Here is a 14,446-nt window from a genome sequence, read left to right as displayed (position 1 = left end):
AAGTGATCAAAAGACACTGGGCAATTGTCCCTTGTGTTGAATCTCTACTGTAAATTCTATTAGCATAGATAATAAGATGAAGAGACAAACATGATCCATTTTCTATTTTGAAAGAAACTTTGACATTTCAAACTTGTGTCCCTGCTTCCGAATGAAGCAGAAAATGCTAAACCTAGCAGAACATCTTGTTTTATTCACCTTGTACATTTTCAACGGCTTCCGTGTACATATTTTTTATGCTCATACGTTGTTCTCTTTTAATCTATTGTGAGTTTGAATTGGATTTTAACATGTCGTCAACAGAAGTTTGGATATTTCTTGTTTTTGTTTTTTTCCATATCATGAGAAAAGGTTTGGGGATGTGGCACTCTTGTATCGACTGTCTCTTCTTATCATTAGATATAAATATAGATATAAGCGAGAATCGATAAATAAGAAACACAATTTAAATTATTTTATTCTTATTTTAAATCTTCCTTGTGATAATTCCGGATATTTCGTCCGGTCTCAGTATTACGTTCTACATATGTAAGCGTCTAAATAACTTGGATTTGTGTAAGTCTCAATGGCCGCCCTAGTTAATGGGCATTCTTGTACTTACGATGATTGAAGACGAAGAACTGACATCTACTTGAAGACGATGCCGCTGCACTGCATCGGCGAGAGGAGGTAAGCATGTATGCCACAATATAGCATATATGCATTAAAAAATGACGTAAGAAGAGTTTCACACTCTGATTCGTTCAAATGATCATGTCGACCACAAGCCTGCCTGTCAAAAATCTCTCTTCTGTAGATATTCGTCTAGAAATGAAATTACTGAGGTTGACAGAGAGTCGCCACTGAGATAACAAATTAGATATTTAAGCAGTCTTCGTATTTTGATTTCACACACTCGGTTGTGTTCAATTTTTTTCTGACCCCATCGCCATTTTTAGCTGTAGTTATCCTGTACTTCAGTACTGTTTTACGACCCAAGATACAAGAAATTTTATTTGTTGTCGTATGCAATTTATCTCAGAAGAGCTATTATTACAACAAATATATGAAAAATATAACACAAAGAATATCACAGAAGAAATAGCGAAATGAAATTCAACAAGCATACACAATGTGATAGACATGGTATCAACATAAAAATTAACACAGTGAGTTAATGGTACACAGCACAACTAAAACATGCTATAGCTTAATGAAAATACAAATTTTAAAACAGAACTAATTCATTTAGAGATTGATTTTCGGTAAAATCAGGAAACAATCAAAGTCTTCTTTTGGTAGTAAAAATATTTTTTTAGTAAGAAAAAGAAAAAAAAGTATTGTTAAAACACATGAAGCAAGAGAGATATAATAGCAAAAGCATATCCTAGTAAGACAACAGTATTACTGAAAGGTCAAAGAACAGGTAGTTGGGTCAGTACCTACCAACCTTATTCCTTGACCAGACTAAGAAATGTTAAAAGAAGAATAAAAAATTGTAACAAATAACAGCCAAAAGAGATCAGTCGATTCATCATTGCACAGACAGATGTACAAATGGGATTATTCCAGGTGTAGATCAGCCTCTGGAATTCTGGATATAGACCAAAGATAAATTGATCATTTGGTATTGAATTTTTAAGTCAAAGCAGACAGAGAAAAAAACGGAATGGCTAGAAAACAAGCACACTGGAAGCTCTGAAAAGGTTAGGGGAATAATATATTTTTTTGCATTAAAATGAAGCAAATATTTCTGGGTTGTTGTTGGAATAATTTATCAATTTACAGTAACCATGGAGGACACTTTTCTTCCACTTTGATGAACACCGTTCTATTTCTGAAAGTGACCATAATCAGTAAAAATGTAATATATATCAATATTGGTTTACCATTATCCCACATCCATGCATATGGCTATAAGCTAATAACCTGACTCTAGCTATTTGCAAGTGATACTGTCAGCATCCTACTGGTAGGAAATGGAAAGAAAGGACACTTATGTATTGATTAATGTTACACTTTACATCATTACTAAATAATTTTATATCCAAAAATATTTAACTAAGAGCTGCTGTATCCCTGTTAATATGCATGATTCACCTAATTATAGAAACATTTCTCTGGCACTGTTGATAGGGTGGTTGGTTATGTGTTTGTTTTTAATGATGAGGTCAAGATCTATTGCTTATTTGCACTTATATTAAAAAAACTTGTAAAAATGCAACTGATCATCATAGCCAGGAAATCAGTATATTTTGAGTAAACGCAATGATAGATGAAAGAGATTGATTTATATACAGTACATGTAACTATGCACTGAAAATATTAGGAATTGGTGCAATAGTGAACCTTTTGCAAACTTTGCATTGGGAATGCAATCTGACATTCTACCGCTTGACTAAAGAGAATTCCTAGTAGTTGAGAGTAACCAGATGACCAGCACTCTCAACTTCTGCTTGTATATGTAGGTGCATATGTAATATAAATAGGAAACAGAAATTATCCTGGTCATGGTTTGGCATTATCACACCGTCTACACAAACACCCTACCACTAGGCTAAAAGGAAAATTCCAATAGCCAAAGGTGATGATTATGAAACAATCATGAAGTCAAGTTTTTGCTTATGATGTTTTCTGTGATTGACTAAGTCAAAACTTCAAGTTTTGGAGTTAAGATCCTGGGGCTTCGCCTTGGATGTTTTATAGAAATTTTTATGTAACTTGGTAATTTTATTTCGTGTACAGGAGTCCCTCTGAGATCGATAATGATGAGGAGACATGTCCCAGTATTTGGCAGAAGTCACCAGATTCCATTTTACTGGACATTTTCTATTCTCTGAAAGCTTGTGATCTGGTACGAGCTGCACAGACCTGTAAGGTAAGCGATTAAGGATTGTGGTATTTCAAGAATGAAACATGTCATCATGTATTTTTTTTTTTGTGACATTCTCTGTTATAAGGTATTTCAGAATTTAAAAGAAAAATAGTCTGGCTCATTTAAAGTTATTTTGTTGTGTATTAACATTTCATTTATCAGCTTAAGCTTCAAACATCAATTAAACAAATCATACCCAGATTTCTTCTGTAAAAGCCAACAGAGTCTAAACATAATGAATTAGTTAAAGTAGAGGAGTGAACTCATTTCAGGACAAACGTTTTTACTCATTGATGATGTATTTATTGGGAAAAGATTACCACATGATCTAGACAGTGTGCCAGAATGTCACTTGCTTCATTACGCTGGTATTGAAAACTGTTTTGGGATACTGCCAGAGTGTTAAGAAAAGAGAGTGCAGAAAAAGACAAACTATCTAGACTGTTTAGAAATACATTTTAAGACTGGTAGTTTCCAGAATTCCTCCTTCGGTTTTCAGATTTTTCACGAAGATAGACATCTTTGGATGCTTGAAAATTTCAAAGGCTCAATGATTCTTGACTAAGCAGTGGTTTTTAGATCTGAATCATTCTGGTTATTTATGATTGTTAAAATGATGTTTCTGATTGTCTGTGTATACACTGTCAAAGGTCTAGGCTTGGTGGGCAATCAATGATTTACCATGTAAATGGTGTTGACTCTGATTACGGAGCCTTTTAAAAGATGATTTAGAGGTCTGACTTGGTGTTGACGTTAGTTAGGGCTTGGCATCAAAGATGCAGGTGAACTGTTTATTGATTAGATTCCCTTCTTTGTTTCAGCACAATATCACAAGTTCTGTTGGACCAATTGTGCTCAGACTTTACTCAATAGCTCTTTTAAGGGAGTGTTTACTGTTACTACAAATAGAATATCTCTTTCTGCAAAATGTCTTTATTTCTGTTTAGATGACTACACTCAGGCTTTCTCCATTGCCTTTTCTCAAGAAGTGTTAGCTTTCAATTGCTTTTCATGTTCAAAAGTCAGGGTCACATTTACTATAAATAGAAATGGGAATGAATACACAGCAAACAATTGTATATCTGAATGTTAATGGTAAATATGTATTGTTTATAATGATGCGTAATGAAATGAAATTGATATTTTTTGTGACATAACTCCGTGATATTGTCTGAAATCAAACAAGAAATTGACCACCCACAACAAGGAGCCCTTTCTAACATTTGTCTGTACTCTAGTTATTGAAGGTTAAAAGCAGTTGATCACATTAACTTGTAAAAGTGAAATGAATGAAATGATATCATGATCATGATATATGTTAAACAGGACTGGCACCGTGTCTGTCAGGATGAAAGTTTATGGAAGGGCTTGATGCAAAGTCAATGGGGTGTGAAAACAGTTTGCCTTCCACCAGGGAAGGAAAGTTGGCAGGCTGAGTATCGCCGTCTCCACTACCTAGCCCCTACTCAGCTCAGTGAGACATTAACAGACCATAATGATGAGGTGCTTCATGTCAGCTTCTCTCACCGTGGTGACATGTTTTCAACCACCTCCAAAGATGCCACCATCAAGGTAGGTTGACTTCTCTCACCATGATGACATGTTCTCAACCACCTCCTAATATAAAACCATAGGTAGGTCAGCTTCTCTCACAGTGGTGACATGTTCTCAACCACCTCCAAAGATGTCACCATCAAGGCAGGATTTACTTTCTCGGTAATATATTCCATAAAACCTGTAAAGAAAGGACATGGTAATATACATGTATATAAGATAAGTGAGCTTCAGATGATTTTTGTATAAATAGGAATTGATGTTTCTATCACTTAAGTCTATACATTTGTACATGCATACCTTGATAAAACAGTTCTCCTGATAAACATATGACATGTGGTCTGTTATTTGACTCCATTGATAAAGAGAATTATTTTTCTTTTAACACATTTTACAGGTGTGGAGTGTTGGTTACCCAACTACAATCAAATACTCCAAGGATTTTCGTAAATTACTTTCCTGGGATTTCACTCAGTTCTCCTGTTTTAACCAAAGTGATAGCATGTTGCTGGTGTCAAGTGTCAAGACGAGGGACTTCATTGATAGAAGGGGATTTGTAGCTATCCTCTCCATTCTTCACGGTAAATCAAACTAAAATTTTACTGTAATTATCCTTCAGTAAGCTTAGGGGTGACAAGGAAATGTAGGTAGGATTTAAGCCGAGATTATTTTAAAAGGTATTTGGATCTAAAAAAATTTGCACACATCGCCAGCCCAGGGCAGGTAAAATCATTTTGTTCACTAGCCCTGATGTTCTTTTCAAAAGCCCAGAACTTAAAACCTCCAGTTTGCTCCTTGCAATAACAGTCCAGCCATGTAAAGTAGCTAGCATATTAGATACATTTTATATGGTCATGTAAAACTTTGTTAATACTGTAAATCACCTCTATACAATGATAAGTATGATAAAGTCCAAAGCAATGACAACCATAACCAAATCACTTATACTACATATGTAGTTCAGTGAAATTAAACATTAATGGAAATTATCAAAAAAAATTCTTGAAATAAATAATGACTTGAATTACACAATCAAATAGTAATAATATAACAAAACATAAACAAGTGAATTTACAGTAACTCATGCGAGCAAAATTTTGGTAGATACAACACACGCTATTCTCTAACAAGGGATCCCGACTTGCTGACAGATTGCAATCAGGCACCTCAAGTCCTATGGGCATTATCAGCTGTGTTGTATTCATTGCTTATCAGTTCGATTAGTCTGGTGTTGAATTTGGCATGTTCTGTTATTGAAAACATGCTTTTTTCGTTTTTGAATTACTTTTTTGCATTTAGATACATCAGAGAGATTCTTGTATTGTGACAGAGTAACCTATATCAGTATAGATTTATTTTTAGAAAATGTGACTTGGAAGTAGCCAATCAAAATAGAGTATAATATTGAATCATGATTTCTAAAAGTAGACGGCAAGTTTTCCTTTTCCATGACTATGTTTCCACCATGGCCAGGACGCTTACAATAAACAGACTGACAATGCAGTAGGCCTATAAACAAAAGGGAAATACACGCAAATTACAACAAGGAAGCGTTAATGATTGAAGATTTTAATGCACAAGTTTGAGGCTAACTGATACCAATTTTCCACGAGCCTGATCTCAAGCTAGCACTACATGTCAATCTAGTAGTTTTTTACAGTCCTACGGGATGTTGACTCTATGAGAAATCATATTCAAAACTCTAAAAGTTAGGTGTGGGCCTATTATCGGGCATGAGTGTATTGCTTGATAAATGCTGCATTCCAAACTTATTACTGTGCTTGATCAAGTACACTTTGATTGGCATCGCAATTTTAAGAATAATTCCAGTTAGTAAAATTAGCCGTAGTTGAATGTGAATGCTGATATTCTTGAGTATAATACATTTTAGACATTTAAGATAAGGTCATGCTGTCATTTGCCTGATGTTTTTACCTGTGTTTTAGATTTCCATATACTACGGGTGGTGGCGATGGACCCCTCCCAACTATTTGGAGCTTGGCTTGATGACAGTACATTTCTGGGTGGTTGTTTAGAGATCAGCCTTGACCGTTTTGCAACCACAGTACAGATTGAATCATTTGAGGTAAACAACCATTGTAAAGATGGAATATTACAAGTTTCTTTTCATTGCTATTTTCAGAAATAGAAGAATAAAATTGCGAAGAAATAAACATGTCATTAAAATAAATAGTGAAATCCATTCTCCTGTGATTGGTGATTCAACTTACTGGTTATAAAGTGAACATTGTGGGTGAGACTCACAAGTTGCAACTATTGTGGATTTTGGGGTAAAATATGTATTCAAGGTTTGAAGTCTGCAACCTTAACCAAAGGCATGCACTTGAAGAAAACAGCCAGACATTACTATTGATATCCTAAAAATTAATCTAACAAAATTTAATTATTTACTGTCTGTAACGCTGAATACTGTTAACCTTCTCACTAGTGTGTTTGATATACTTTTGTAAATTATAAGATTAAACAAATATTTTTGAAAGTTAAGCACCTCTTTGATAGAAATGATAAGCAATAATTTTCGGTTGTGTAGAGTTCAATTGTAGTATATATGGAATATAAAGAATCTACAAAATAATCACCAATTATGTTATTTATTATCTTAGGTCCAGGCGTCTCAACTGGCTGAGTTGTTATCAGAGGGCTGTTCAGACATGTGTGTAGAGGAGGGAGGAGGCAACAGCCTATTTACATTCTGTAGTGAGACTGCCAGTCTCATAAAATTCCTCACTGTAGCCAATGTCCCGGTGCACCCTAATGACCCTGATGACCTCAGTGACCACTACTCAGACTCCGATATGGAGGCTGAGGGGCCTGGTGACAGAGCTGCAGATGAAAATATGGAAGGCAATTTTGGATATGAAAATGAGGCAGGTTGTTCTTCCTCTAGTGGAGTCAGGGCTTCGGGTTGCTGTGTGGACTATAGCAAATGTGGATCTGCATGTGGTTCTGTAACAAAGGACCAAACAGCAAGTACACAGAATATGATATTTGTGACTGGTGAGTTTGCTGTGGCATTGCATCAGGTCGGATTTAAAAACTTATCTCCCTCAATCTCACTTGACAATACAAAGGCAAAGCCATACCGTGACAGTGACCTCAGTTCTAACTCGGACCTAGATGAACTAGGATGTGAACCAAGCCAAGAGGAGAGTCACATGGTTGTCAACTTCAGCAATAATGATATACAGCTACGGCGAATAAGGAAATCTGACAAGCCAGATCACCTGATAGATCTCTATGGTCATGTTACAGGATTGTGTTTGTCAAATGATCACAGGTAAATAGCTTATGTGTTCAGCAATAAACCTTTCTAGATCTGTCAGTGACGATTTGCATCACAAACTAAACAAATTTCTATCAAGGCCATCCACAGATTTTTGAGGCAAGAAGTTATCAGCCCACTTGAACTTTTGCAGATGAATAACTCAAAAATGGTAAACCTCTCCCAATCCCCCCATCACACCCACCCCCATGAGGATGAAAAAAATGTCTTAGGGTCCACCTTACAGATACAAACTATTTCATGGTCCTAATAGACTTTTCTTGTTGTTTTTCCTGTTGTTTAATGGTATATTTTGATTGATTTCTATAAATGACATTGTGCTTGACCTATTCCGATACGTGAATGTCTTTTTTTAGATATTTGTTCCTCAATTGCCGGCCATGGATTGGGATGGTGGATCGTACCGACCCTTGGGCAACCCCTGACCTCTCACCATCAATAGAGGTCAGAGTAATTGACCTTTGTACATTGAAGGACACAAAACTGAGATACACTGGCCACAAAGGCTTTTCTCCTTCAACTATGTGTTGTTTTGTGTTCCTTGATGTCAGTCAGGATTATGTTGGCAGGTAATAAGTAATTTTAAACTTCAACAAGGAGTTAGGAAACATATTTTTTTCTCAATTATGATATTATATTAGAGTAAACAATATATGACTCCTGTAAAACCTCTCTTAAAGGTCATTTTGAAAGAAAAACCTGTTTATAAAGACCAATTGTCTGTTTTTCTTGTAATACAGTAATACAATAATTTGCTTTGTAACGTCTTTATAAAGACCACTTGTCTGTAAAGGCCACTTGTCCAATTGTATATTTGATAACAATGAGATAAAAGGATCATTGATTGGAACTTTAAGCGAGGTCTGAGAAAAGATGCAATTTACCTCTACCGTGACTATATAACAAAGAAATCTCAACACTTTGGACGAGATTCTTGAATATCTATTCTGAGACTTAGAATTCCACTTTGGCGAGATGTTCATTATATAGAGTACCTTTTCTGTATCCACCGAAGATATTTTAACATATATAAGAGGAATTTAATGTATTACTGTGTACTTACGTTTAATAGTGTCTTCATGAACAGATCATCCAATTATTCAAGTTTGGCTGAATATGATGTGATCCCTTTGTTAATTGTAGTGGAAGTGAGGATGCTAAAGGCTATATCTGGGACCGTCACTACGCCACTCTTCTGGCCACTTATCAACATGGGGAAGGTGTCGTCAACGCAATCGCCTTCTGTCCTAATAATCAGGAGTACCTTGTCACAGTTAGCGACGATAATACAATCAAGATCTGGAGATCAAAGCATTTAATGAAAGGTTTGGAAGTGACAGGACACAATTGAAATGTACTGAGGAAATGTACTTGTAAGCATGCATGGGTCTGCAGCTGTTGTCATGAAAATTATCTTTAAATGACGGAGAGTTGCTAGCCAGCTGTGCACTCCTTTAGAAAAATAGTTTTTGACTTCAGTATTATTTGCTGTTTGATTGATGGCTCCTTTTCACATGTATCAGCAAGAAGTGGTGCTGCAAAATCACAAAAAATAGGAAAAAAGATATGTGAATATTTCTGGTACTTGAGGTATTTACTGAAATAGAGATTTTACAATGATTTTTGTGAGAACTGGAACTTTTGAAGCATTGATTTAGCAAAAAGAGATTCAGACAGGATATGATTGTAAAATAGCTTTTCAATGAGGTATGAATGCATTTGCTTGCTTTGTATCTCGATTCAGAATTTTGCTGTAACAAATTCAGCTGCATTGATGCTTGTTTGATACAGCATTACCATATTCACTTTGTAGTAAGCTGAGTTACCAACACATGAACTGTGATTCTAAGTAGGGGACAATGTAATATTTACAGGACAATGTAATATAGTATTTGTGAGTAATTTTACAGATTTGCAATAAAGACGGGTTGACTTATTACCAGACCTAGGCAAGATAATATGTTGTATAGGATTCAGTAATAACAATAGACCTGGATTTTGTAAACACCAGATAGGTCTCAATCAATATAAAATGCTGCCAGCACTCAAGGTTCTTAAAAATCTCATTTTCATCATGATTTTTTCTTGAATATGGAAAGAAATAACTACCATGAAATCCATTAAGGGGCACATAGACCATTGGTTGTGAGAGTGCCATGTATTGATTTATCAAAAATATATCAGGAAAGTTGAAGTTTGTACTTGTGTTCTGTACATGATAAGGTCTTTCATATTGTCCCACCCTTTCTGTAAACATTATAAAGATTTATAGGCCTTTTAGGTTAAATTTGGTGTGTTCATTTAATGTTGTAAATATTATCTGTGTTGACGTACTAATTTATTATTTCTTGTGTTGTTTTTTTTCATCAATTTGATGGACTTGATATTAAGAATTCTGTATAAGAAATGAACATCATGTAATAGGAATATGTAATTGGTATGTATATTCGAGAGTAATATATAATGTATTTAATAGTTTGGGTAATCTATTTATAATATTAGATATCATTTATATATTATTTATTTATTCCATATCAGCATAGTGCTATATTTGACACATATAGCCGACATGGTTGATATCTTACAGTTTTGGTGAAAAGTTTACATAATTTTCATGTCTTTTACAGGAATTAATTACAGGATGTTTACTTATTTTTTATGAATTATAATTATATGATATGTTGAGTCTTTTATCCCTTTCACTGTGTCTCTGTAATATGGAATTTATCAAACTCAATAAATGATTTAATGTCACATTCCTGGTGGCTTGTGACGTATTAAATTAGGACTTGAGAATAAGTTCCATATAACAAATACCCATTTCGGATCCTCAATACTTCAGGTTTGAACTATAAGGGCATATTGTGTCTCTCTTTCAAATGAAGGGAAATGCATTAAAGCACTAGTTCTTCTTGCTCAGGTTGAAGATTTGAACTGTTAGAATTTTCTTGAGACATGTAATATACCTGCATCATTCAGAGGCATTGGGAAGTGCAGTGAAATTAGGTCATAGTGACCTTCACTTCGATTAAAGGTCAGATAAGTTTTTTTTAATCAATTTTTTGTGAAGACAACAATTTTCAAAAGTCAGTGTATACTGATAAAATTTGAAGGTCACCTGATCACCTGTCAGTGTCGTCAGGTCAAACGATAAGATCAAAGTAAAGTTTTCAATCTTTTACTGGCTTGTATTTCATTTGAATTTTCTCAAGCAAAGTTGAAAAAGGCAATTTACAGGTCATTCAGTTAATACATGTTGGTGAAACATCAAGATATGAAATATGTTCTTGTTAGTTGATGGTAGACATTTTTCTAGATTCATGATTGAGGAAACTAAAATAGTGAGAACCAACACTATGGACATTTAGGGAAGCGGTAAGTTCCTGAATGTGTGGTATTCAGTGGGCATTCAATAGAGATTCTTGATGTAATTAACATATGAGCACTGTTCCATGCTTGTTAAGTTGTTAAGAATTTTTGTTAAAATTTAAAACTCAAACTGCAGTATTTCTCTGAGAATTTCTGGGCTAATTCCTTTGTAGATAGAATTTCTGAAGGTATTGAATTGGAACCCCATAACATGTATTACATGTATTGATGTATTGTAGAACTGATGTAAAGACAACTGATATGGATATGTTAACTATGAATATATATACTATTTGGAAAGAATAGATATTCTTTACAGATCATATGAGATATTTCTTTAATATTGTTCACATTTATGATCTTGTAGCATTTAACACAAGTTACTCCCTGTTGATTTTATGCATTACAAAGTTTAATATAACCATGTTTGTACCAGTACAGTACTCTTATTTATACACATATCCTATTTAATTGGACACATATTATTTCTCTGATGTTAAATCAATTCAGGTTCTATTAATTTTAATAAAGATATTTTGTGTTTGATTTCATGTCCAGAATGACATAAATTATCTGCTGTGTATGTATATTGCTTTCAATATATTTTTACCGAATTTGCTGTCAGTTGCAGTGAAAAAGACTTCAATGACTACAGAAAGGACTAGATTCTTTCATTAAAAAAGGGAGTGTCAACAAAGCAAGGCTGAAATTGATACCCATCTTATTGGGGACCATTGAAAATGATATGAAGTATGATATGATAGGATTGATGTGAATAATATTAGATTTCACTGTGTGTAATATTATGCAAAACATGATTGAAAGACAATTTAGATACTTGGCTTCATGTAGCAAGAGTTGTAGATGCTTCTGTGTTGGTTATGGATTTATAGCACTTAACATGCATGAATGAAATAGTAGGTCATTTTGACACGGTTATATAATAAAATCTTCAGATATATTGTGATGTCATCAAATCATGTAAATGTGCATGGTCATCAACTCTTGTGTTGTGATGTCATCAAATCATGTGTATGGTCTTGATGTTTTGAAAGGTAGTAGTGATTCACACAGATCATGTTAGCGGTAAATGCTTCAATGCACCATAGCTACTGAAATTAAGAGAGAGTTATTATTTGATATAAATTTATAGGGTTGAAAAAACAGATGCAAATCACTTAGATACTTTATCCTGAAAGAAGTCTCAGAGGTGTTGGAGATGGAAGAGGGAACATCACCAGTCCTTGGAAGACTGGTGATTAAAATCAACAGCATGAAAAATGTTTGATGTGTTTTTCTACATAAATAAGGCATTGTAATAAGGGTAATTAGAATTTACTCTTGTTTTTATATGCTTAGTCAACTTACATCATAAAGTTCTTCAAACAAATTCAATACGCTAAACAGTATACACTATGTGATGGAGGTATGACATATTTGATGGGTTAAGTCATATGTCAGTGTTACAAACAGAACATACTTTAGTATTGAGTGTATTTTGTATATTCAGATAACACTTCAAACATAAACAGGGATGAACAATAAAGACATCTTTTAGCATATGACAGAGTATACTTTGTTTTTTTTTGGTCTTTTTTTTTAAGATTCAACCATGCAAGTAATTTCTTAAATTTCATCGGTCAGTCATTTCCTTCAAAACTTTTCTCCTGAAAGGCTAATACAGTTTTGAACAAATATGAAATGATGCATCATTGAGTTGATGAAACTAAGCATCAATTAAAGGAGTGTGTAACCACAATGAGGTTTGACATAGGCAAGAATGGGCAGATTTCAGTCCTCAAAAGACTACCTGGTATTGACATAGGCTAGAATGGGCAGATTTCAGTCCTCAAAAGACTACCTGGTATTGACATAGGCAAGAATGGGCAGATTTCAGTCCTCAAAAGACTACCTGGTATTGACATAGGCTAGAATGGGCAGATTTCAGTCCTCAAAAGACTACCTGGTATTGACATAGGCAAGAATGGGCAGATTTCAGTCCTCAAAAGACTACCTGGTATTGACATAGGCAAGAATGGGCAGATTTCAGTCCTCAAAAGACTACTTGGTATTGACATAGGCAACAATGGGCAGATTTCAGTCCTCAAAAGACTACCTGGTATTGACATAGGCAAGAATGGGCAGATTTCAGTCCTCAAAAGACTACCTGGTATTGACATAGGCAAGAATGGGCAGATTTCAGTCCTCAAAAGACTACTTGGTATTGACATAGGCAAGAATGGGCAGATTTCAGTCCTCAAAAGACTACTTGGTATTGACATAGGCAAGAATGGGCAGATTTCAGTCCTCAAAAGACTACTTGGTATTGACATAGGCTAGAATGGGCAGATTTCAGTCCTCAAAAGGCTACTTGGTATTGACATAGGCAAGAATGGGCAGATTTCAGTCCTCAAAAGACTACTTGGTATTGACATAGGCTAGAATGGGCAGATTTCAGTCCTCAAAAGGCTACTTGGTATTGACATAGGCAAGAATGGGCAGATTTCAGTCCTCAAAAGACTACTTGGTATTGACATAGGCTAGAATGGGCAGATTTCAGTCCTCAAAAGACTACTTGGTATTGACATAGGCTAGAATGGGCAGATTTCAGTCCTCAAAAGACTACCTGGTATTGACATAGGCTAGAATGGGCAGATTTCAGTCCTCAAAAGACTACTTGGTATTGACATAGGCTAGAATGGGCAGATTTCAGTCCTCAAAAGACTACCTGGTATTGACATAGGCTAGAATGGGCAGACACCTGACATAAAGATGCTGAGATAGACACCTGGCAAAGATTCTGAGATAGACACCTGGCAAAGATTCTGAGATAGACGCCTGGCAAAGATTCTTAGATAGACACCTGACATAAAGATGCTGAGATAGACACCTGGCAAAGATTCTGAGATAGACACCTGGCAAAGATTCTGAGATAGACACCTGGCAAAGATTCTGAGATAGACGCCTGGCAAAGATTCTGAGATAGACGCCTGGCAAAGATTCTTAGATAGACACCTGACATAAAGATGCTGAGATAGACACCTGGCAAAGATTCTGAGATAGACACCTGGCAAAGATTCTGAGATAGACGCCTGGCAAAGATTCTTAGATAGACACCTGACATAAAGATTCTGAGATAGACACCTGGCAAAGATTCTGAGATAGACGCCTGGCAAAGATTCTTAGATAGACACCTGACATAAAGATGCTGAGATAGACGCCTGACATAAAGATGCTGAGATAGACATCTGGCAAAGATTCTGAGATAGGTAGACACCTTATAAATGAGATTATAGGTTCAACACAGCACTTGTATGAAAGACCCTTTATCCCAGCATGCTGCTTGCCAAATATCATGATTCTGA

At 35.2% G+C, this 14,446-nt stretch overlaps 1 protein-coding gene across 1 annotated transcript; it reads left to right on the top strand.

Moving 5' to 3' along the window:
- The first annotated feature begins 582 nt into the window (after positions 1-582).
- Positions 583-12,646, top strand: LOC132544472 (F-box/WD repeat-containing protein 5-like). Its single transcript, XM_060208067.1, has 8 exons — positions 583-669; positions 2,725-2,857; positions 4,181-4,426; positions 4,806-4,989; positions 6,355-6,494; positions 7,033-7,706; positions 8,069-8,281; positions 8,856-12,646. The coding sequence occupies exons 1-8, from the start codon at positions 641-643 to the stop codon at positions 9,061-9,063; spliced, it is 1,827 nt and encodes a 608-aa protein (XP_060064050.1). The 5' UTR covers positions 583-640; the 3' UTR covers positions 9,064-12,646.
- The last annotated feature ends 1,800 nt before the right edge of the window (positions 12,647-14,446 follow it).

The sequence above is a fragment of the Ylistrum balloti genome, unplaced genomic scaffold, assembly GCF_031769215.1.
Source record: "Ylistrum balloti isolate Yb309-2 unplaced genomic scaffold, AGI_CSIRO_Ybal_v1 Utg369800, whole genome shotgun sequence".
Classification (NCBI taxonomy): Eukaryota; Metazoa; Mollusca; class Bivalvia; order Pectinida; family Pectinidae; genus Ylistrum; species Ylistrum balloti.
The sequence above is the reverse complement of the archived record's forward strand: the minus strand, read 5'-3'. Positions and strand labels throughout refer to the sequence as shown.